The sequence below is a fragment of the Callospermophilus lateralis genome, chromosome 13 (genome assembly GCF_048772815.1).
Source record: "Callospermophilus lateralis isolate mCalLat2 chromosome 13, mCalLat2.hap1, whole genome shotgun sequence".
In the NCBI taxonomy this organism is placed as follows: Eukaryota; Metazoa; Chordata; class Mammalia; order Rodentia; family Sciuridae; genus Callospermophilus; species Callospermophilus lateralis.
In genome coordinates, this window is record NC_135317.1 from 95,991,221 (window position 1) to 96,012,483 (window position 21,263).

At 43.3% G+C, this 21,263-nt stretch overlaps 1 protein-coding gene and 1 pseudogene across 1 annotated transcript; both read left to right on the top strand.

Annotated features, from left to right (window-relative positions):
* Window positions 1-1,548: 1,548 nt before the first annotated feature.
* Window positions 1,549-15,094, top strand: Rnasel (ribonuclease L). Its single transcript, XM_077105094.1, has 7 exons — window positions 1,549-1,597; window positions 3,229-4,887; window positions 7,020-7,105; window positions 8,323-8,528; window positions 8,835-8,967; window positions 11,955-12,091; window positions 13,329-15,094. The coding sequence occupies exons 2-7, from the start codon at window positions 3,405-3,407 to the stop codon at window positions 13,513-13,515; spliced, it is 2,232 nt and encodes a 743-aa protein (XP_076961209.1). The 5' UTR covers window positions 1,549-1,597; window positions 3,229-3,404; the 3' UTR covers window positions 13,516-15,094.
* Window positions 12,157-12,562, top strand: LOC143379083 (signal recognition particle 14 kDa protein pseudogene; annotated as a pseudogene).
* Window positions 15,095-21,263: the final 6,169 nt, after the last annotated feature.

Genomic DNA, 21,263 nt, shown 5'->3' on the forward strand with positions numbered 1-21,263 from the left:
TCCTTGATTACACCAGGCCTGCTCCTTCCACAGGGCCTTTGCACTCACTGATCCCTTTGATTACTGAGCTTTTGCTGCATAAATGTACATAGTGTGCTTCTGCATTTTCCTCAAATCTGTGCTAGCTGTCACCTTCTGAATGAAGACCTCCTCAACTCTAAGTAAAATTATGTTCCCTACTCTGCCACTTTGAGCATTTTTTTTTTTTGAGAGAGAGAGAGAGAGAATTTTAATATTTATTTTTTAGTTTTCGGTGGATACAACATCTTTGTTTGTACGTGGCGCTGAGGATCGAACCCGGGCGGCACACATGCCAGGCGAGCGCGCTACCACTTGAGCCACATCCCCAGCCCCGAGCCTCTTGATTCTAGTTTATTATTCCCTGTAGTGTTTTCGTCATAAAATATACCACATGGTTTACTTATTTTTCTCATTGTCTGATTCTAGTGGGAATGAGGGTGGGTACCTTTCTCTGGGTTGTTCCGTGATGTAGCCCAGATCCCTACAACACAGCCAGTGACCCAGCCACTTTACGCCTCAGTGTCCTCATTAGTAAAATGGGACAAAAATAATCAACTGTATCAACTGTGTTATCTTTCATAAGTTAATATCTCTAAAGGTAATATCCTGGAACACACGAGAGAGCTATGCAATGCTTGCTGTTATTAGTGTCTTCCTCTTCATCATTGTTCTTCTTCTTATTGTTCAGATAGCAAAGCAGCATATACAGAGACATGCGAGTGCCCAGCAGAAAGAAGTTTGGGGGCACTGATGGTAGCAGCCATAATGCCCACCAGGAATAGGGACTGTACATTTCATAACCTGAAATAAATGTTGGGGTTTTTTCTTTCAATTATTTATGATATTTTTTCTACAAAGATGCAAGCCCCATGAAGAACTGCCTGGTTTCTGGGCAAAGCACTGTACCCCAAGCCTTTACAATAATGACTGGCAGCAGAGCTGTTGAGTGACAAACAGTAAGTAAGTGAACAAGGTGTTTATTTTCTCTTCTTTTCCCCAAAGGGATTTGCAATAACATGGAAAAGGTACAAAAGTGGTTGCAATAAGATGGAAAAGATACAAAAGTGAGAGAGGGCATGGGGGCAGGAAAGATGGCATAATGAGATGGACATCATTACCCTAGATACGTATGACTGCACACACGGCGGATGCTACACGGTGTACAACCAGAGAAATGAAAAGTTGTGCTGCAGTTGTGTACAACGAACCAAAGTGCATTCTGCTGTCATATATACCTAAACAGAATAAATAAACTAATTAAAAAAAAACGTATAAACCTCCATATAACAACAACAAAGATACAAAAGTGATGGATGAGCTGGTTGCTGCAACCCAACAGGTGGAGAGGCTGAAAGGTGCGCGGCCTGGTTCTGGGGATTCTGGGCGTCCACTCAGTCTGCAGCTGTCGGAGAAACGCCCGGCTGGCCAGCTCGCCCTCCGCCACCTCGCTTCTCACTCCTTTCTTGGCCCCGCCCTGCTGGCTGAGTGACAAGAGGAAATGTTTTCCCGCAGGGGACCAGCCTTCTAGGACCGGTTGCTGCTGAATGAAGGACCGCGAGGATCCTGAGCGTGGAAGGTAAAATGGGCAGAGGGAGGCGAGCTGGGGGGCCTGCGAAGTCGTTCTTTGAAAACTCCTTTGCGCTTTGGGACTGGAGAGGAGAGGGTCCGGGGGAGTGGAAGGAGTGGACACAGTCTACTGGCCCCCTCTCCAGGAGCCCCGGGGGACCGAGCCCTTGCCTTCCTGCAAGCTGTGACAACCCACACAGTTTACTCAAGTCCTCTGTTTCTAGGGCTTCCCTGGGCACAGGAGAAAACGAAACTGAAGCAGGACTTGACTTCCTGTACTTGAGTGTTTGCGCGGGTTTTTTTTTTTTTTTTTTTCCTTTTTCTTTCCTTCTCTGCTCCTTTATTTACACCAGCCCGCCTCATATCGGGTTGTAACCAGAACTGTGTGCTGCAAACTTTCCTTCAAAGATTTCATTGCTGGGTGATCGATCATGTTTAAGTTGCACAACTGATTAGACCTGAAGAGGTTGGCTTGGTGAATGATTCGCTGGTGCCATTATTGAAATTTTCAAAAGGGGGGCTGATTGTTAACTGAATGAGATCTTACGTGTCCACCTGAGCACAGTTGGATTAAACCGACTTGCCCTGACACACCCTGCCTCCCTATTTGTGTAGTATTTATTTATATGCACATGGGTGGAGAGAATATATATGATTCATTACATTTTTTTTTCCATAAAGAGATGTGATTAGCTCTACAATTCATCGAATGCCTGATATTTGCTACATGCTGTATCTTAATGCCCTTTACACACATGACCTTGTTTATTGTTGTCTCCATTTGAGGAAATTGGGACTCAACTATCTCAGATTACACAATCAGGAAGTTACCTTCAAAAGTTATACCACCAGGTCTTCAAATTCAGAGTTCACTGAGGTCAGAATTAAATTCTTTCCTTTCCTACTTTGAGTAGGCATTCAAAGTGGACTTGCACCAACTCAACAAAGGCAGGGACGGGCCTGGCTGGTGATAGAAGAAATGCAAAAGGACCCAAGCGATGAAGTGCACTTTTCCTATTAAATGAGTTTTTTGTTTTTTTTTAAGAAATGATTTTTTTTAGTCAACGCAATATAATGTTGAAAGAGATTTGTTGATGTAGATTGAGAATGCTAAACGCAATTAAAACTTTTGACCAGTCATGCAATTCTTTGAAATCTATCATAAGATCTATCAAAAGGTAACAAGGTAAAATGAGCTGACTTTGCTGCAACATTCACTCAAAATTATTTTAAAAATCTTGCTTAAAACATTAAGAAAACACTCAGTCATGGAGAAATGAAACAACTGTGGAATGGCCTATTACACACCACTAAATAGCTTTAGAAAGATTTTGTGATAACAGGAAATTTTGCATAGTATGACATTAAATGGAAGGAACCAGGATACAAAGTTACTTACACAACATGATTTTGACTATTGTCTTTTAAAAGCCCATAGAGAAAATACAGTAAAATATTATTCATGACTCTTTCTGGGTAGGGAAACTATAGAGTAATAATGTTCTTATGTTTAATTTAAATATATTCACAATATTCTGAAAGGTAGAGGTTCTGTAAAGAGTAAGTAGATGTATTCACAACAAGTTGCTAGTAAAACTAATGGATGTGACTCAAACGTGTTTTCCTGTTCTGAAATGACAGAGTGTCCAGGTGGGATGTCAGAAGGCTGACAATATTGTTCCTCTTGATACTGCTGGCTGTAGCCAGGTAATCCCAACGTACACTCCAAGCTCTGACCAAGTCCCAAGGAGAAAAACCATCATTTTCTGAAAGAAAACGCAACAAGTTGCAGCCAGTGGCCTGTTACACACCTCATCATGAAGACCGATGATCACAAGGCCACCCAGGAGGAACCCATGTCCTGCAGCCGTGGGACAGCTGCAGTGGAAGAGAATCGTAAGTTGATTGAGGCTATTCACAAGGAAGATGTGGATGAAATCCAGCAACTGCTGCACAGAGGGGCTGATGTCAACTTCCAGGAAGAAGTAGGTGGTTGGACACCTTTGCATAATGCAGTCCAATGTGGCAGGAAGGACATTGTGGAACTTCTGCTCCGCCACGGTGCTGACCCTCACCAGAGGAAGAGGAACGGGGCCACTCCCTTCATCATCGCTGGGATCATGGGACACGTGGAGCTGCTGCAGCTTTTCCTTTCCAAAGGGGCTGATGTCAATGAGTGTGACTCTAATGGCTTCACAGCTCTCATGGAAGCTGCTGGGCGGGGTAAGATCGAAGCTCTGAGGTTTCTTTATGAGAGTGGAGCGAAGGTGAATCTGCATCGAAACTCTAAGGAGGACCAAAAACGGCTTAGGAAAGGAGGGGCCACGGCTCTCATGGACGCTGCTGAAAATGGCCACACCGATGTCCTGAGGATTCTCCTCGATGAGATGGGGGCGGACGTCAACGCGAGGGACAATATGGGCAGGAATGCCTTGATCCACGCTCTTCTGTCACGCTCTCCTGATGGCAGTGTGGAGGATATTACCCGCCTTCTGCTGGATCACGGGGCTGATGTCAATGTGAGAGGAGAAAGAGGCAAGACGCCCCTGATCCTAGCAGTGGAAAAGAAGCATGTTGGTTTGGTACAGATGCTTCTGGAACAAAAGTGCATAGAGATCGATGACACCGACAGCGAGGGTAAAACAGCCCTGCTGGCTGCTGTGGAACTCAGACAGACACGGATGGTCGAGCTGCTGTGCCACAAGGGGGCCAGCATGGATTGTGGGCCTCTCGTGAGGACAGCAAAACTGAATTACGACCACTCCCTGGTGAAGCTCCTTCTCTCCTATGGAGCTAGAGACTGTTTCCAGCCTCCCCCTGAAGACTGGGAGCCCCAGAGTTCACGTTGGGGGTCAGCCCTGAAACAACTGCACAGAATGTACCGCCCTATGATTGGCAAACTCAAGATATTTATGGATGAAGAATATAAAGTTGCTGAGACTTCTGAAGGGGGCATCTACCTGGGTTTCTATGAGGAGAAAGAGGTGGCTGTGAAGCTATTCCCCGAAGACAGTGCACGTGCAGAAAAGGAAGTCTCCTGTCTGCAGAGCTGCCGAGAGAACAGTAACTTGGTGACACTCTATGGGAGCGAGAGCAACAAGGGCTGTTTATATGTGTGCGTGGCCCTCTGTGAACAGACTCTGGAAGAGCACTTGGATGTGCACAGAGGGGAAGCTGTGGAGAACGAGGAAGATGAGTTTGCTCGAAATGTCCTATTATCTGTATTTAAGGCTGTTTATGAGCTGCACTCGTTGCATGAATACACTCATCAGGATCTGCAGCCAAGAAACATCTTAATAGGTGAGTCCCTATCTCAGTCATTTGTGTGTGTGTGTGTGCTGCTATGACAGAGTGGCACAGACTGGGAAATTTATAAAGAATAGAGATTCAGTTCTAGGAAGTTCATTGGCATCTGGCAAGGGAACTTCTTGCTGTGCTGTCCACCGAGGAAGGCTGAAGGGCAGGAAGGACAAGAGAGAAAGAGGAAGCCAAACTTCTTTTACAACAAGCCCGCTCTGGATAATGGCATTTGTGAAAGCAGATCCCTCATGATGTACTCAGCTCCTGAGAGTCCCACCTCTTGACACCAATTATAAACTATAAAACTCCTAGAAGATAACGTAGGAGAAAAATCTAGACACCCTTGGGTTTGTGGATGACTTTTTAGATGAAATATCAAAGACCTGATCTATGGAGGGAAAAAGATGGATAAGCAATAAGAATTAATTGACTTGATTAAAATATAAACATTTCTGCTCTGTAAAAGGCACTTCAATAGATGAAAAGCAAGCTATATAGCCTGAGAGAAAAAAAGTATCTGCAAAAAGACATGTCAGTTAGAGAGTTGTTACCAAAAAGAACAAAGGACTCTTAAAACTCTAAAATGGAATAACCTGATATTAGAGAAACGGCATGTAGGCTCCTCAGTAGCTGGGTGGAGGGCAGAACCTAACTGCCCACAAACTGTTTATGATTTAATTGCAGAAACTAAGCCTAAGTGTTTGAAAAAAAAATTATAGCATTTTAATATCATCTGTTGAATCTAATAGTAAAAGGTTAAGGCCGAGTGTTAGGAGAACAGCGAAGTGTTCCAGTTAGGCACCTTTGGATTCAAGGGCAGAAAACACAACTCCAAGTGGCTTCAAAAATGAAGGGAAATTATTGGTTCCAGTTACTGAAAACCATCCCTGGATTTCCATGCACACCCTCTTGCAGGCCACTTCCCGACTTCAACCCTGCTCTCTGGACCCTTCTTTCCATCAGATTGGAATTCTCCAGGTTCCTCTCAGCCTTGGGAATTCGTATCTGGAATTCTACTTTGCTTTTTAGTCTAAGTGTTTCTTCCTTAAAGAAGACCGATCCCCACCTCCCCAATCATAGAGCTTTCCCATGACTGACAAAGAAACCAACAACAATGCTCTAAATCCAAGACTGTCTTGGCGTAGTGTTCCACTAAATTAAGCTAACCAGCCACAATCCACCTGGACATTTTAGACAGTTATCACAGAGCATCCTGTGCTTTGTGCTAGTATTTCCACAATTGCAATGATATCTTTATATTCATTTGTATATTTATTCCATTGAATATCTGGCTCCTTGTTCGGAGTCTCTAATCTTAAACTCTTGCATGGGGTACTCCTCTCCCCATCATTTTGCCTCTTAGCAAACACATTGAATAATTCAATGGATTCATTTTTTTAGGCTCTGGATTCCCACGGCTTAGTTTGGAATCTAAGGGGTTCTAGAAGCACACCGTTGCACCGGCCTTCACCCTGCTTGGGGTTACCCAGCCTTCCTTCTCAGACTCCTTCAAGCCAGAAGCAGGGGCCATATCCTGGGAGGATAAATCACTACCATCCTTTCATAGTGTTCCTGACCCCTCCCATCTATTCATCCCTCTGTCTGAGGGCTCAGTGGCTTTCTTCTAGGGAAAAAGAACCTGAAGGGGACGAGGAAGCAGGGACTTATGATAAGCACATCCCTGACCCTGGGAAACTGCCTGACTTGTCGCGGTGGGCAGTGGATGATGGGCTTACTTTATGGATGGCTGTGCCAAGATGGTCTTGCATGTAGAGTCTTGCTGCCTGCTGCTCATTAGTCATGGGATGTCCCCTTAACTCCCTCCAGCAGCTGCTTTGCAAATCTGTGCTGTTTGCCTCAGGAACTGCACAAATGGGGAGCTGATTAAATTTATCTTCATCTTTTCCTACTCTCTGGCCTGGAAAAAATAAAATTATGTCCTGCCCCCAGCAGATACCTAATAAATCAAATGTTAACTGCACAGGACAGTTTTTGAGGAGTAAGTAGCATTATTATTTACCTTCTTCAGAGATGATGGATTATACATCATGTTGCATGTTTATTTATATCAATTGACTGCTGCATCGTGGAGAATGGATATTTTCCATGCCCTTCTCTGCACTCTCCCGTAGATTCCAAGAAGGCTGTTCGCTTGGCAGATTTTGATCAGAGCATCAAGTGGACTGGAGACCCACAGGAAATCAGGAGAGACCTAGAGGTAATTTCTACAATCTGGTGTTTTCTTTTTCTTCGGCTTCCTTGCTTGTTCATTGCCTTAGTGCAAATGGCCGATGAGAGGGGGTTTCCTTTTTAACCAGGAAGGAAAGAACTTTCAAGGCTCCTCCGACCCCCACCACTCTGTGTCACTCACTGTCCTCACTCCTCTGTGGACACTGGCCCCTTCTTGGGCATCCTCTCATATCAGAGCTCTTGCAGTGCAGAGGAGAGGCGTCATGGCGGAGCCAGTGAGGCACTGCCTGTCACCTGGTCCCTTTCAGGTCTCTTATTATCGCTTTCTCCCTCCACTAGCTAAATAAGTAACTAAACGGAACATGTCATTCCTCTTTTCTAAGTAATTCCAGGAGGTATTTCCAGATATCACCAAAATTCCTTCAGGACATATCTTCTGCCTAAGGATAAGATGAATGAGACTTCTTTTCCCCACTCTGCTCAAACACATGCCCTCAGCTCCGAAGAAAGTCAGCTACTGAGGCCCCACGAAAACTCCAGGGAGGGGTGGGGTTGATCCTCAACTGGGAAAGAGACAAAACTTGGCCCCACATTTAATTCCCTGACATAGCTGTTTCTCCTGAAAGGACACAGAGCCTGGCCCTGCAGACCAAAGTCCCTGGCGGATCTGGCTTCTATGGGGGCATTTCTTTCCAGGAGAGTGACCACTGGGCAGGAGCTCATCACCCGTGTCTGGCCTCTTGGTTTGGCAGCTGTAGATGTCGGCTCCTCCCCTGGCTGATGGCTAGTGCAGAGGGTCCTGTGCTGGCCTCCTTCTCTGCCTCTCCTTCCTGCCGTGGTCTGACTCCTAGGTTACACTGCTGTTTCCCACCTGGACAGTCTCTATCATCTCTATCATCTGCTGCCCCAGTTTTCAGCCAGTCCCCTGGTATTCACCTTGTTTAGAAACATTCTCCCTTCTCTGATTTCTGTATGTTCCATCAGTGCATTTGACATCCACCTCCAATCTCTCTTTCTGCATGTCACCCCCCTTCCCCCCCAAAAAAAACCCCTGTACCCTGGGATTACCTTTTAAACTGTGTGGACCATACAGTACTTTGAAGAATTCTATACATGAATCTGTGTCTTCTCTCCCGAATGAGCCTGCAGGCTCCTAGAGATTTCTTCTAGCACACACTATCCAAAGTTACCCAAATCCAGAAGTAATTCATAAGCCCCTTTGGCTTGATTTCTGGTTTTATGAAGGCCCTTGGACGGCTGGTCCTCTATGTGGTAAAGAAGGGAGAGACTCCTTTTGAGAAGCTAAAGGCTCAAGGCAATGCAGAGGTGATTGAACTTTCTCCAGATGAGGAAATTAAGGACCTCATTGATCACCTGTTCTGTCCTTTGGAACCTGTGAAGGACCATCTGGGTGACCTTCTGGATCATCCTTTCTTTTGGAGTTGGGAGAAGTAAGTAAAACTCAAGTGTGGATCTCAGGCCTCAGAATGGAGAAGGAGGGGCGGTCCGGGCAAGGGTCAGGGCTTGTTCTCTCTGCTTGGTATATACTGGTTATGTGACCTCGGAGGGGCAGTTTAACCTCCTGGATTCTGGGTTTCTCTTCTGAAGAATAGCGGGGAGAAAGAGACAGCTGCCTCTCCCATCATGCAGAATTTTAAAAGTTTTACTACTTTTATTAAAATCCAAAATCTATCAGTTTTCTCTTCTTGTAAATAGTGGGGAAAATGGAATGACCATGATAATTTTGTCCTTCTCAGACGCTATAGGGCACTTCGGGATGTGGGAAATGAAAATGACATCAAACTTAGAAAAATGGAGAGTGAGATCCTCACACGACTAACACCTGGGTCATCGGAACCTCCCAGAAGTTTTGACTGGTGGACATCTAAGGTATGAACAATTTCTGTTGGTGTAGGCATTATTCTGGGATGAATCCATGTGCTATTTTATGTGAGTTTTTTTTTTTTTTTTTTAATACCAACCAGGAAGTGAAAGGGTGATATTCCCTCTCTCCCTCTCCATCCAAGTCCCTCTTAACCACTGGTTAAGAGGTCTCTGCTCGCCCAAGAGACCAGCTGTGACAGACTCCTGTTCTGGTTATTCTTAGGATGGCCTTGACCCAGCCCGGGAACCTTTCCCTGAAGCCTGGCCAAGGGCCTATTACCATAGTGACAAGGGTGGCTGCCTGAATAGAGCAGACACTAAACTATGGGGCACTTCCACCCAGGAAGATGGCTGCCTCCTCTGCTTGTGAACAGCTGTGAGCATCCACATAGAGACCTACATGCTGCCCCCACAAAACACATTCGGGAGAAAGGATGATCTCTAAAACTCCCCCTTTTCAAGAAAATCTGCCTGGCTTGAACTAAGTATAGAGGAACCCCACAGAATTCATCACCATCTCAATCTTGCCTTTGCCATCAGAACTTTCATTGGGATGAATTAACAACATCTATCAAATAGGCCAAGGCAGACCAAGGCTGGGCAGACGAAGCAGAATAGGCACAGTCCTTGTGGTGCCGGACACTTGCAGAAAGAATGCTGTGCGACGTGGCCTGGGTGTCCCTCAGACACGTGTCAAGGACTGTGAGAGATTGGTACTCCAAGGCCTTCAACTGAAACCAGCAGCTTCCCCACCCCTGGCCTCTGTTTCCCCTGTAGCTCTTTGTTTCTGTTTCTCTTTTTGCTCTTCTGCCCTTGCTTGTCTCTGGACTACCTCTTGCACTCGTAATGGCTAGCTTAGCATCTGCCTTCTTTGCTAGTCTTTGAGTTCCACAATGTCTGCTGTCTCACTGGAATGAAGTAGGTCGGCCATGACTCTTTGCTAAATGAACATCTATAAAACTCCAGCTCAACCCTGTAGAAATGGAGACATTTGAATCTAGAGTCAATGACAGGGACAGTCGAGATTATGTAGCTCTTGACTGTTATATGGCGGCCATAGTTCTCAGGACTTGGAGTCCCCACATTTAATCCTTAGAAGAGCCTCTGTGGTAATCATCTATGCTTTGCAGATAGGTAAGCTGAGGCATAGACAAATAATCTTTCAAAGGGTGAACCATTATGAGGTGTAGCAGGATTTGAAGGTGGGAAAAATGGCTGCTGAGGACGTGTGCTTAAGCCACTGCAGTCCATGAGCTATGATGCCGTCAACTCCAACTCCTATAATCCAGAGATAGTTCCTAAAGTACCTGGTTGGGGCAGCCAGAGAGTGGCAAAGCTGGGAAGAAACACCTGTTCTTTTGTTCCCCAATGCATTGGTTCTTCCCCTAAATTTTATTGACTTATATTGAATTTTGATTGAGTTCAAGTCTTACCTTGTCATTCCCATTTATTTATTTATTTATTGGCACATTGCAGTTATACATAATAGTGGAACCCATGGTTACATATTCCTACATGCACATAACATGATGTGTTCAGTTTCATTCCTGAGTACTTCCTCTTTCCCTCCCCTTGTTCCTCCCTTTGGTCCCCTTCCTCTACTGGTATCCTTCCTGTTTTCATGAGATTATCCTCTCCTTTTCCCCCTCTTGCATTCATATAAGAGAAAACATACAACACTTGACCTTCTGAGTCAGCTTATTTCACTTAACATAATATTCTCCAGTTTCATCTATTTTCTCACAAATGACATAAATTCATTTTTTTTTTATGGCTGAGTAAAACTCCATGGGGTATATATGCCACATTTTCTTTATCTGTTCATCTGTTGACAGGTACCTAGCCTGGTTCCATTTCTAGTCTTTTGAGGAAATTCCACACTGATTTCCATTGTGGTTGTGGTAATTTATAATACCAGCAAAATTGTATATAAGTGTTCTCCCCTCCCCCCTAACGTCCTCACAGCATTTGTTGTTGTTGTTGTTGTTTTTTAATTTTTTTTCCTTTTTTTTTTTATTGGTTGTTCAAAATATTACAAAGCTCTTGACATCTCGTATTACATATATTAGATTCAAGTGGATTATGAACTCCCAATTTTACCCCAAATACAGATTGCAGAATCACATCGGTTACACATCCACATTTTTACATAATACCCTATTAGTATCTGTTGTTGTTTGGATTCTTGATTTCTGCTATACTGACTGGAGTCAGATGGAATTTCAACGTAGTTTTGATTTGCGTTTCCCTGATTGCTAAAGATGTTGAAAATCTTTCGTACATTTGTTGACCATTTGTATATCTCCATTTGAAAAGTGTCTGTTTAATTCTTTGGCCTATTTATTAATTGGGTTTTTATTAATTTTTGGTGTTAAGCTTTTTGAATACTTTATGTACTTGATCCTCATATTAGATTGTTTTTCTTGTTGATTTCAGTGACTTGCTCATTTGTGCGGTCACATGGTTGTTTTCAACAGCACAGGTCTAGCGCCCAAGTTTTCCTGACTATCTACTGTATGTGGTTCTCAGCCTGACCCATGCCACCACCCACCTCTGCTCTCCATCTGAGCAAGCCTCTTTAAGGAGGAAATGTAATCGAGCATGAATTTGGAAGGGCAGCTACAAAATAAAAATGTGCATACTTTAATGAGCAGATGTCCTAGTGTAGTAGACAAAGATTTCTTTTTTTCATTTTTTAAAAATTTTAATTTATGATATATGATAGCAGACCAAAGATTTTTTAAACCACGTTTTAATGTATTTCCTCTCTTATGAAAACAATTCACTTGGAAAATAGAGGCACAAATTTAAAGTTATCTATAATCTCCCATCCAAACAGAACTATATTTAACATTTTGGTGTACAACATTTACTTGTTAGCAATTAGTAATAGGCACCCTATATTCAATTTTAATTTTGCCTTATGGTATTAAGATGCCATCAGAATTTATCTGTGTGGCCACTGCATTTTGGCGTAACGTTTCATTTTTTAGATTGACAAAGATGTTATGAAAGGCATGAATAAGTTCTACGAAAAAAATGGGGATTTCTACAGGGACACTGTGGGTGATCTGTTAAAGTTCATCCGGAATATGGGAGAACACATTAACGAGGAAAAAAAAAATGGTAAGTTTTGTTTTTATTCTTGTAAAACTTATGTGAAATGAGAGCAACTCTGAGGGGAGGGTCGCACAGCACTCGACGGTGCTGCTGGAGAGCAAGCAGTTCCCGATGGAGCTGACCAGGCTCTTCCAGAAGTGTGGGTGGTCGGGCAGCGAGTACACCCGCCTTGAAGCAGTGTGATGGTCCAACCGAACCCGCACCCAGGAAGGCTTCTGTGGAGGGCGTTGAGCCCTCAGACAAGTGTCTGTCGAGAGCAACAGACGGGGAAAAGAGGGTCAGCACAGGGGCGAGCTCCAAAGATGTGAATAAGCTTCGGGTGCCTTATTCAAACCTGCTCAGAGCTCACGTGGAGGGGGCTGAGGACCAGAGACAGAGCAAGAGGAAGACGAGCAAAGCGGCGGGGCGAAGGGCACTGAATTCCCTGCTTTTACCAAACCACCGAATTACTTACTTTTCCTTTTGCTTACGGTTTCCATAAATCTATGTTTCTGTTTCCATGTGATATTAGGGTCATTTTGGAGAGAAGAAAGCTTGCAGTGTTTACAAGGTAGTTGTGGTGAGAAACTAGTTTATTTCAGATCTGTGATGCATGGTTATATATTCCTAAATTATAGTTTAAAAAAGAGCAATGTATCGTGAAACACCTGATTCTCAAAAAAAAAAAAAAAAATCCAATTCTAAATTTATATGTGTATGGAAAGAAGGAAGTTTATTTTGATAAAAGAAATGCAATTCCTCTGCTGTATTTGGAGAAGGGAGATCACTGTGGTCTTTCATCTTCCTTTTAGTTTTTGTTGCACCCCACTGAACAGAAACTCGTGACTTCTTGTGTGACTAACACAGGAGATGGGACAGCTGGACAAAGTGAATGAAGAGTTATGAAGGTCTTGGTTAAATTGGCTTTTTTTTTTTTTTTTGCCAAAAACATTAGCTGCAAACTCATACGCATACACAAAACCTTGCAGGTCAGGGCTCTTTCAGATTTGGGGATTGTACATAAGGGATTGTGGAATTGTATCCTTTCCATTTGATGAATGAAAAAAATGAGGTTCAGAAAGATCAAGCAGCCAAAGGTTGCACAGTCACTAAGGAGTTAGGAGATGAGCCTGGCTCTGTCACTTTCCCAAGTCCTTCTCCATTAGGCTGTAGAAATAAAAGAGCAGAGTGTCTCCTGGGTCCTCTGTTGTGAAGTGCTGGAGAAGATCTGGGGGCAAGCATGTCAAACCACTTGTGTTTCATTTCAGGATGAAGAAGAAAATTGGAGATCCTTCCTGTTATTTTCAGAAGACATTTCCAGATCTGGTCATCTACGTCTATAGGAAGTTACAGGACACAGAATACAGAAAACATTTTCCCCAAAACCACAACCCAACCAAGCCTCTGTATAACAGAGGTGGCCAGGGAGGGAGGCTGGCCAGCCCTGAGTACTGAGTCTTTCAAGTTCAAGGAGCCACTTACTAGTTATGTAATTGGCAATCACAACTCTCAGAGCCTTTTAGCTACACCGTTGCTTGTGAGGGATGAGTTGGACAGCAGTGTGTCAGTTTCCAGCACACACATTCTGCACTTTGGTAACAAAGGCAGTGTATGTTCAGACTTCCCTGGTCCCTGATAGTGGGCAAAGCTTATTGGCAGGGACTGGGAGAGCATCCTGCTAAGTTTCCTCTTGTCATTTGCAACAAAGGAGGGAATGCCAAGACCTCTCAGGCCACATGTTTTACAATGATTATCTCATTTAATTCTCTCAATGACCTACATGATAATAACCAGAACTTATTATCCCCATGGAAGAACCCTGAGGCTCAGAGAGTTTGAGCCACTTGCCTGAGATCATATAATCCGCACAGAGCAAGGTATAAACGGAAGTTACTGTGATTGTTCTTTCTTACTTAGGTACTTTAAAAACTTAATTAGCGGCCCAGGGCTTTTTTGGATGAGACCCCAAAGGAATATGCCAAAAGAGTTCCAGGAAGCTCCTTCATGCATTAATATTTGTAAGTCTACACACTAGTTGTATGAATTCCATTCCTATAAGCACTTGCACTGATTTTCCATGACCTTAAGAGAGTAGGTCTCAAATAGGGGCAATTTTGCTCCTCAAGGGGCATTTGTCTGTGTCTGAAGAAGTCTTTGGTGTCACAGCTCTGGGAGAGAATGACCATACTGGTATTTGTAGGTGGAGGCCAGGGGTTCTGCCAAATACTTTTTGGTGCACAGGACAACCCCCCAACACTCAACACCCAGATCAGACTGTGGAGCGTGTGGACGACCCCAGAGAGGAGTGACCCAGATTTATTTTCTTGCTGCTGCATCTGTAATGGAGCACTTCCTCTGCCATCGGCCACTCAGGAAGTTCCCCATCCACCCTCACTTCCCTGCTCCACTCCAGGTGCTCAATACATGCTTCTCTCCATCCTGTAGTTTTGATTTCCCCACTGGGATTGAAGCCCCTTAAAGCTAATGATTATCTGTTTTGGAATTTGTATCTTCACTGCTTAGCCAAATGTTTGTCCCGCCATAATGCTCAATGAGTAGCCATTGAATAATTACTGTTTATTATTATTCATGTACAAAGAAGAGGACATCTTTGCACATGAAAAATAATACTACTTTACATTTTTATGGTGCCTTATAATTTATTCATACCTATATATTATCTCATTTCATTTCCAAAATAATTTTGTCAGGTTGTCATTGAAATCCTTATTTTGCTGATGAGGACATTAAGGTTAGAAATAACTTCGAAGTACTCTAGGACATAACCGGGGAGTTGTCACTGTTTTTAAATAGGTTTTCTGACACTCAATCTGGAGTTTTTTGCACTTATCATCATGGTGGCTAAGTTAAGATGGAACTTGGAATGGGAATGTAATATGAAAAGAGGGTGTCCAGTGCTGGATAAATGGTTGTACTGAATAGAGTTAAGACATACTGGAAGAAATAAACTGAAGGGCTTTTTTAAAATGAGGGATCTATGAACAGCAAGACTGCTCTAGATTTCAAAGTTAAGTATTGGTTGTCTGATACATAGTGAGTACTTGGATATGTCAGTCAAAATGCCCATGTGTGAACAGTGCTCAATACAATTTTGATTTGTCTTATTAAATTTGATTTTCTTTGAGTGACATTTCTACTTTAGAGACTACTAAATAAGCAATTCCAGAATGTTTTAAGGAAGGACATGTTGCTCTTTAAAGGAGCAACACGTGAAAAGGAGCCAATTTTCAGGCCTCCAGTAATTCTGGAACAACGTGGGCCCTGGGTGTTTTCATGGGGAGAGAAGGAAGGAATTAGTAATTTTATCCTCTGCTTCTACTCTCTAAGATTTTTCTATCAACTCTCTGCAAATATTTCCCATTCAGTTGTCATTACCACAGTCCCTCCCTCCCCCCTCCCCTCCCCCCCTTTTTTTGAGCATGTAGCTCATGTTAGGCCGGGTGATTGATTCTGTGCCTGGGCTTGCCAAGTGGAGGTATCAGTGACACCCAGAACATACTGGACAAGCAACATGGGTGAGATGATGATGGCAAAAGTATTAGATCTGCCACTTGCTGAACGCCTTCTCTTTTCTAGTATGAAACTCTTTTAGATGTGATGTCCAGTGGTGTCCCTGATTGTGCTCTGAGATTATTTTCGTTCTATAGAAGACACAACGACTGCTCAGAAAAGCTCTTTAAGATGCCGGAGCAGTAAGTAGAGAGGCAGGATGCTAACTCAGGTCCGTGAGTCCAGGGTGTGGTCTTTATCGATGCCAAAGAGTGAGATGGGGCAAGTGGGAGCAGTCACGGTTCAGAAGTCCAAGGGCTTTCATGCGTTCCTCTGCACTGAGGTCCAAGGGGTCCCATTACCAATGACGTTCACAGTGCCATCCACTGGGTCACACCCCTGCCTTCGTGAACCTCCCAGCTGCAGCTTAGTCATCAGCTATTCCATTTCCCTGGGAACTTCTACAGCAGCCTTAACCCTGCACTCTCTTGTCTTTCCTTCCCCTTGGCTGGTCAACACAGCATTCTCTGCCAGCTCCTTCTCTGTGCAACTGCTAGATATTGAGTGCTCCTTACCTAATCCTCAAGAACTTCACTTTCTGACCTTTGTCCCTAGATGATAAGTTTGAGCGCCATAGCTAACATCATCATAAACAGGCAGGGGATTTCCAGGTTTTGAAATTTCACCTCCCCCTCTTGATGTGACCACCAGTCACCCTTATATGTTCTGTGTCATTTGACTGACACTGAAAATCAGATCAGGTCCCTTTCCTGCTTAAAACCCTCCAACAGCTTCCTATTGTGGTTAGAAGAAAACCCGAACTGTTCACCTGCCAATTGGTAAAAAAGTCTACAGCTCTGTGCTCCTCACCTGTCAGCTGCTTCTCTTGAAGGCTTCACCTTATCTTAGGTGATCTTATCTCTGCTTCCTCTGAGTGTTGGGAGCATGGCCTGGGGGGGGGAGCATTGGTTTGGGGGTTCCCTCTGCCTGTAACTTTAGACTGCCAGGCTCTGCCTGCTAGCTCCTATTTTCTAAGACTTCCTTATTCAAAGTTGTTCCCAGCAACTTTATTTATTTTTTTGATGACATTAGACCTCTAATCACTACCTAAAAATATTAAATTTACATGTTCATGTGTTCTTAAAAATACATCTGTCCCTCACCAGGATAAGAACATGAGTTCCATATGGCAGTGATATTGTCTTATCCATTATCATATCTAACCCCCATTATCTGGTGCGACTTCCAGAACAAAAGAGGTTCTAATAAACATTTAGAGTGGGAAGATAAAGGTTTCTATAATTACATCATTGTGTGATGACCACCTAGTTAGAAATGTGTTTAAGATGTATATTGAAGGTGATGTCATTTTCTCATCCTTTGTGTTTGGCATAATAAAATCCATTGTATTGGATGAGTTGACACCCTATACCTAGGAGTCTCTGGCATATTAACCTGGTATTTTAATGAAAGAAGAGTTTTTTAAAATATATTTTTTAGTTGTAGTTGGACACAATACCTTTATTTTATCTGTTTATATGTGGTGCTAAGGATTGAACCCAGGGCCTCGCACATGCTAGGTGAGCGCTCTACTGCTGAGCCATGACCCCAGCCCAATGAAGAGTTTTTAGACCCCAAGAAAAATTATTTGGAAGGTGGGCCTCGAGGCCTCATGGCAGGAGGAAGGGAAGGATATTTGGGTGTTTTCTGGTGATCACCCACATGATTTCATGGAGGCATCTGCCCATAAGAGCAGCGACTCTTAGATCCTTTACTCCCACCCCCTCCCCACCCCCCCGGGGCTGTGGAACCTCCAGGAAGTCCTGTCACCAGGCTCCTGGTCTCAGGTTCTTTCCACCAGCCCACCTCCCTCGAACATTTCAGTTTGCAGATGACATTTCTTTCTTTGGATGCCATTGTGCTTTTCGTTTGAGGCAAAAGCTCTTCCTCATGTTCTGCGTTCAGTAGTGACTGGTATTTATACCCATTTCCACAACTGGCCGGGGTGGGCAGAGGTCATAGTCCAGTCCCTTGCCTGGTACCTGGTGTGTTCTAAGTGCATAGTGGATGCTTCTTGAATTTCCTGGAATTGAGTAGTATCTTTAAAATTAGAGGTTTGGTGAGTCTCCGCTGGAGCTAGAGCCTGGGAGACAGGTAAGTCTTGGAACGAACTTTAAGGCCAACTCTCCACCCATCACCACTTTAGGAGACTATGGGGCTTCAAGACATTTTGGGTAAAGGGCAGCAGAACCTCTCTCCAGAGGAGATCCTGGGAAATTCAGCTTTCCTTCTTTCTTTCAATATGGAAATTTTCTTTCAGGATTGTCTGTTAGAACAGTGCCTACTAATTCTAGACACCCAATTTTAGTTGTTGCTGCTCTTAATCACTGCAATGGAGCCAACTGTATCCTCTCGAAATTTACAGATTGAGGCCCTCACCCCATGGGATGTTATTTGGAGATGGGGCCTTTGGAAAGGTTAGGCGTAGTCCTGGGAGTGGGCACCTGTACTAATGACCTTTTATTAAGAGGAAAGAGGGCTCTTTTCCTTCTCCCTGCCACATGTGCACATAGCAAAGAGGTAGCTGTCCACAAAGAAAATCCTCCTTGAACTTGGACTTACAGCTTTCCAAACTGACTATTAGAATCCAAACTGACTACTAGAATCCACTTGGCTGCTCTCACCCAACAGAAGCCATCAAATCATTTGCTTGATTGCAGGGAGAAAAGGGAAACAGGAAACCAGTGAGGAGGGTCCCAAGGCAAAAGAAAGGATTTAGGTTTTTATCAGGAGAGATAAGAAACCCTTAATTGACTGTGGGCAAGGGGTGGCATGGTGTGATTTGAATTTTAAGAGACTCTGTCTTCTCTGTGAGTAGACTGAAGAGGGCAAGAGAGAAAACAAGGGCATGAATTAGGAGATCACCAAACGGTTCATGATACTGATTTGGTGGCTTCTGTTGGGAGAGCAGCAGCGAAGTGGATTCCAGGTAGTCAGTTTGGAAGGCTGAAAATCCAAACTCCTGTTGTTACCGCAACCCAAACTGACCAAACCAAGCACCTGGCACACAATGGTCTTGCAGCAAATGTTTCTGATCTTCCTCTTCTCTTCTTTCCCATCACAGGAAACAGAAACAGAAACAAACAAAACCACAAAACAACATCAATAACAACAACAACAAAAACATTAAAAAAAATGGTGCACCTTCTCATCTCCCAGTATTTTTCATTTGCATGATTTCCAAATTGCCTATGGCCTGTATGTTTAAGAAGAGATGATATTAACAAGGGGAGGGGGAAAAGGAAAAAAAAAAAAAAAAACGGGGAAACTGAACTTTTGAGGCTCTAGGAAACCATTAACAGGATTAGATGAATATATTTATTTTTACATAACATAACATCACGATGTTATTCACCAATGTTGGCTGATAAAATCTAACACAAGAATCTTGAAGTGATTTGCTATCCACAGAAGAGGGGAATTCTGTGTGAGCACCATACACACAGAATCTCACCTTTTTTTTTCTCCTGAAAATTCTGAGTATTATTAGGTAGGAGACTTTTGTATTTTAGGATTTCTTTTTAGTATATGTTTTGCAAAATTGAAGCAATTGGGTGTCATTTTGTTTGTTGTTTTAACAGCGACCCAGTGGTGGTGACTCACTTAGAGCAGAAGGTCTATATTTCTCCTATGTCAAAGTCTCAGCAGCTCAGTGGTTCAGGAAGTAGGGCGTCTGCAAGGCGTCTGGAGAGCAGTGTTTTCCTAACCCTAGTGTTTAAATACTAGAGACACCACCCACAACCCAGGTCACAGTCCGTCTCCTTAAGAGGCCTGGCCTAGCAGGGGTAATGGAGATAGTGTAGAGATGTACCAATAAAGACACAGTACACTAGGTGGGGATAATATCCAGGGAGAGAGTTAAGCAGAGTAAGGGGGTTGGGTAGTCAGCTATTGGGTAGTCAGCTAATGTGGATGAATGTAAATATGGTAATCAGTTGGGCCTCATCAAGAAGGAAATAATCAAGCAAAAATTACAGGAAGCAAGAGAGTAAGAAAGCTTCAGGAATATTTGAGGGAATAAGCAGAGAGAAGAGTAATTTAAAGGCCTTGGAGCATGTTCACACCTGACCTGTTTGAGGAATATAAAAATGTGTATATCATATATAGAGGGAGCCAGAGAGTGGAGCTCAGAGCCTGGAGAGAGGGGCTTTCCTTTGGCCAAGACAAAGGAAAGGGTTAGAATCCTTGAGTTTTAGCCAAGTCCCAGGGTCACCCAAGTAGAAATTTCATCCCAACCTCCTTTGCAGCTAGGTAGGGTTGTGTAATTAAGCTCTGGCCAGAAGAATGTAAGCAGAAGGGACAGAAGTAATTACTTGCCTTTCTCTGCCTGTTCCTTCTTTTTCTTTTCTCCCTGCCTTCACTGTCTAAATACTCATTTCTCAGAACAAAGCTTTTAACATCATCATTAGCTGATCAACAGATTTATCCCCAGCCAGCCTCTCCCTGGTTTCCTGATGTACACGCTAACCTCACATAATATCTCATGTGAGATTACATGATCACATCTAGCACGCCAAAATGAAACTCCCAGTCTTTCCCCTAAACCTCCCAGAACGCTTCTGTCTTTGTTAATGGCAGCCTTGTTCCTTCAGTTGCCCAGCTCAGAATGTTTGCCGCTGTCCTGGGTCCCCCCACCCTTTGTCTCCCACCAGCCCTCCCTCTGTCAGCAAATCTTGTGGGCTCACCCATCAAAACACATCCACTGTCTGACCTGCAATCCACTTTGCTGCTCTCACCCAACAGAAGCCACCAAATCAGTTGCATGAACAGTTAGGTGATAATCTAATTTATGCCCTTGTTTTTACTCTTCCCCTCTGCAGTCTACTCACAGAGAAGACAGAGGGAGTCTCTTAAAATTTAAATCACACCATGCCACCCCTTGCCCACATAAACAGTTCACTAAAGAAGATGTACAAACAGTCGACAGTCATGAATAAAGATGCTCACCATGATTATCCATTAGGGAAATGCAAACTAAAAGTACAATCAAGTTTCACATCATATTCATAGAATGGGCATTACAAAGAAGACAGAAAATGACAAGTTGTGGTGAGGTTGTAAAAACATCATAACTCTTACACATTGCTGGTGGGAAGGTTAAATTGTACAGTTGCTCTGGAATTCTAGATATGGTGTAATTGAGCAATTCTACTCTTAGATATATATACAAGGAAGATGAAAACGTGCCTCTGTACAAAACTTGTAGATGAGTGTTCACACCATCATTATTCATGATAGTCAAGAAAGTGGGAAGTTCAAATGTCCATGAACTGATGAATCCTAGATGGAGTGGTATATCCACACCTGTGAGATACTCTTCAACAATAAAAAGGAATGAAATACTGTTACAACTTACAGAAACATTGTTAAGTAAAGCATTCTGTAAATGAGAGAAGCCAGTCACAAAAGGTCATATATCGTGTGATTCCAATTATGTGAAATGTCTAGCATGGGCAAACCTATAGGCCTAAAGTAGTTTAGTGGTTGCATAGAGCTGGGGAGAATAGTGGGAAGAAATAGGGAGCAAATGCCAGTAGGTATTTTTTTATTTTTAAGGAGTAGGCAACAAAAATGTTCTATTTTATATTGTGTTTGTGATATACAACCCTGTGCATATGCTATTAATACATTGG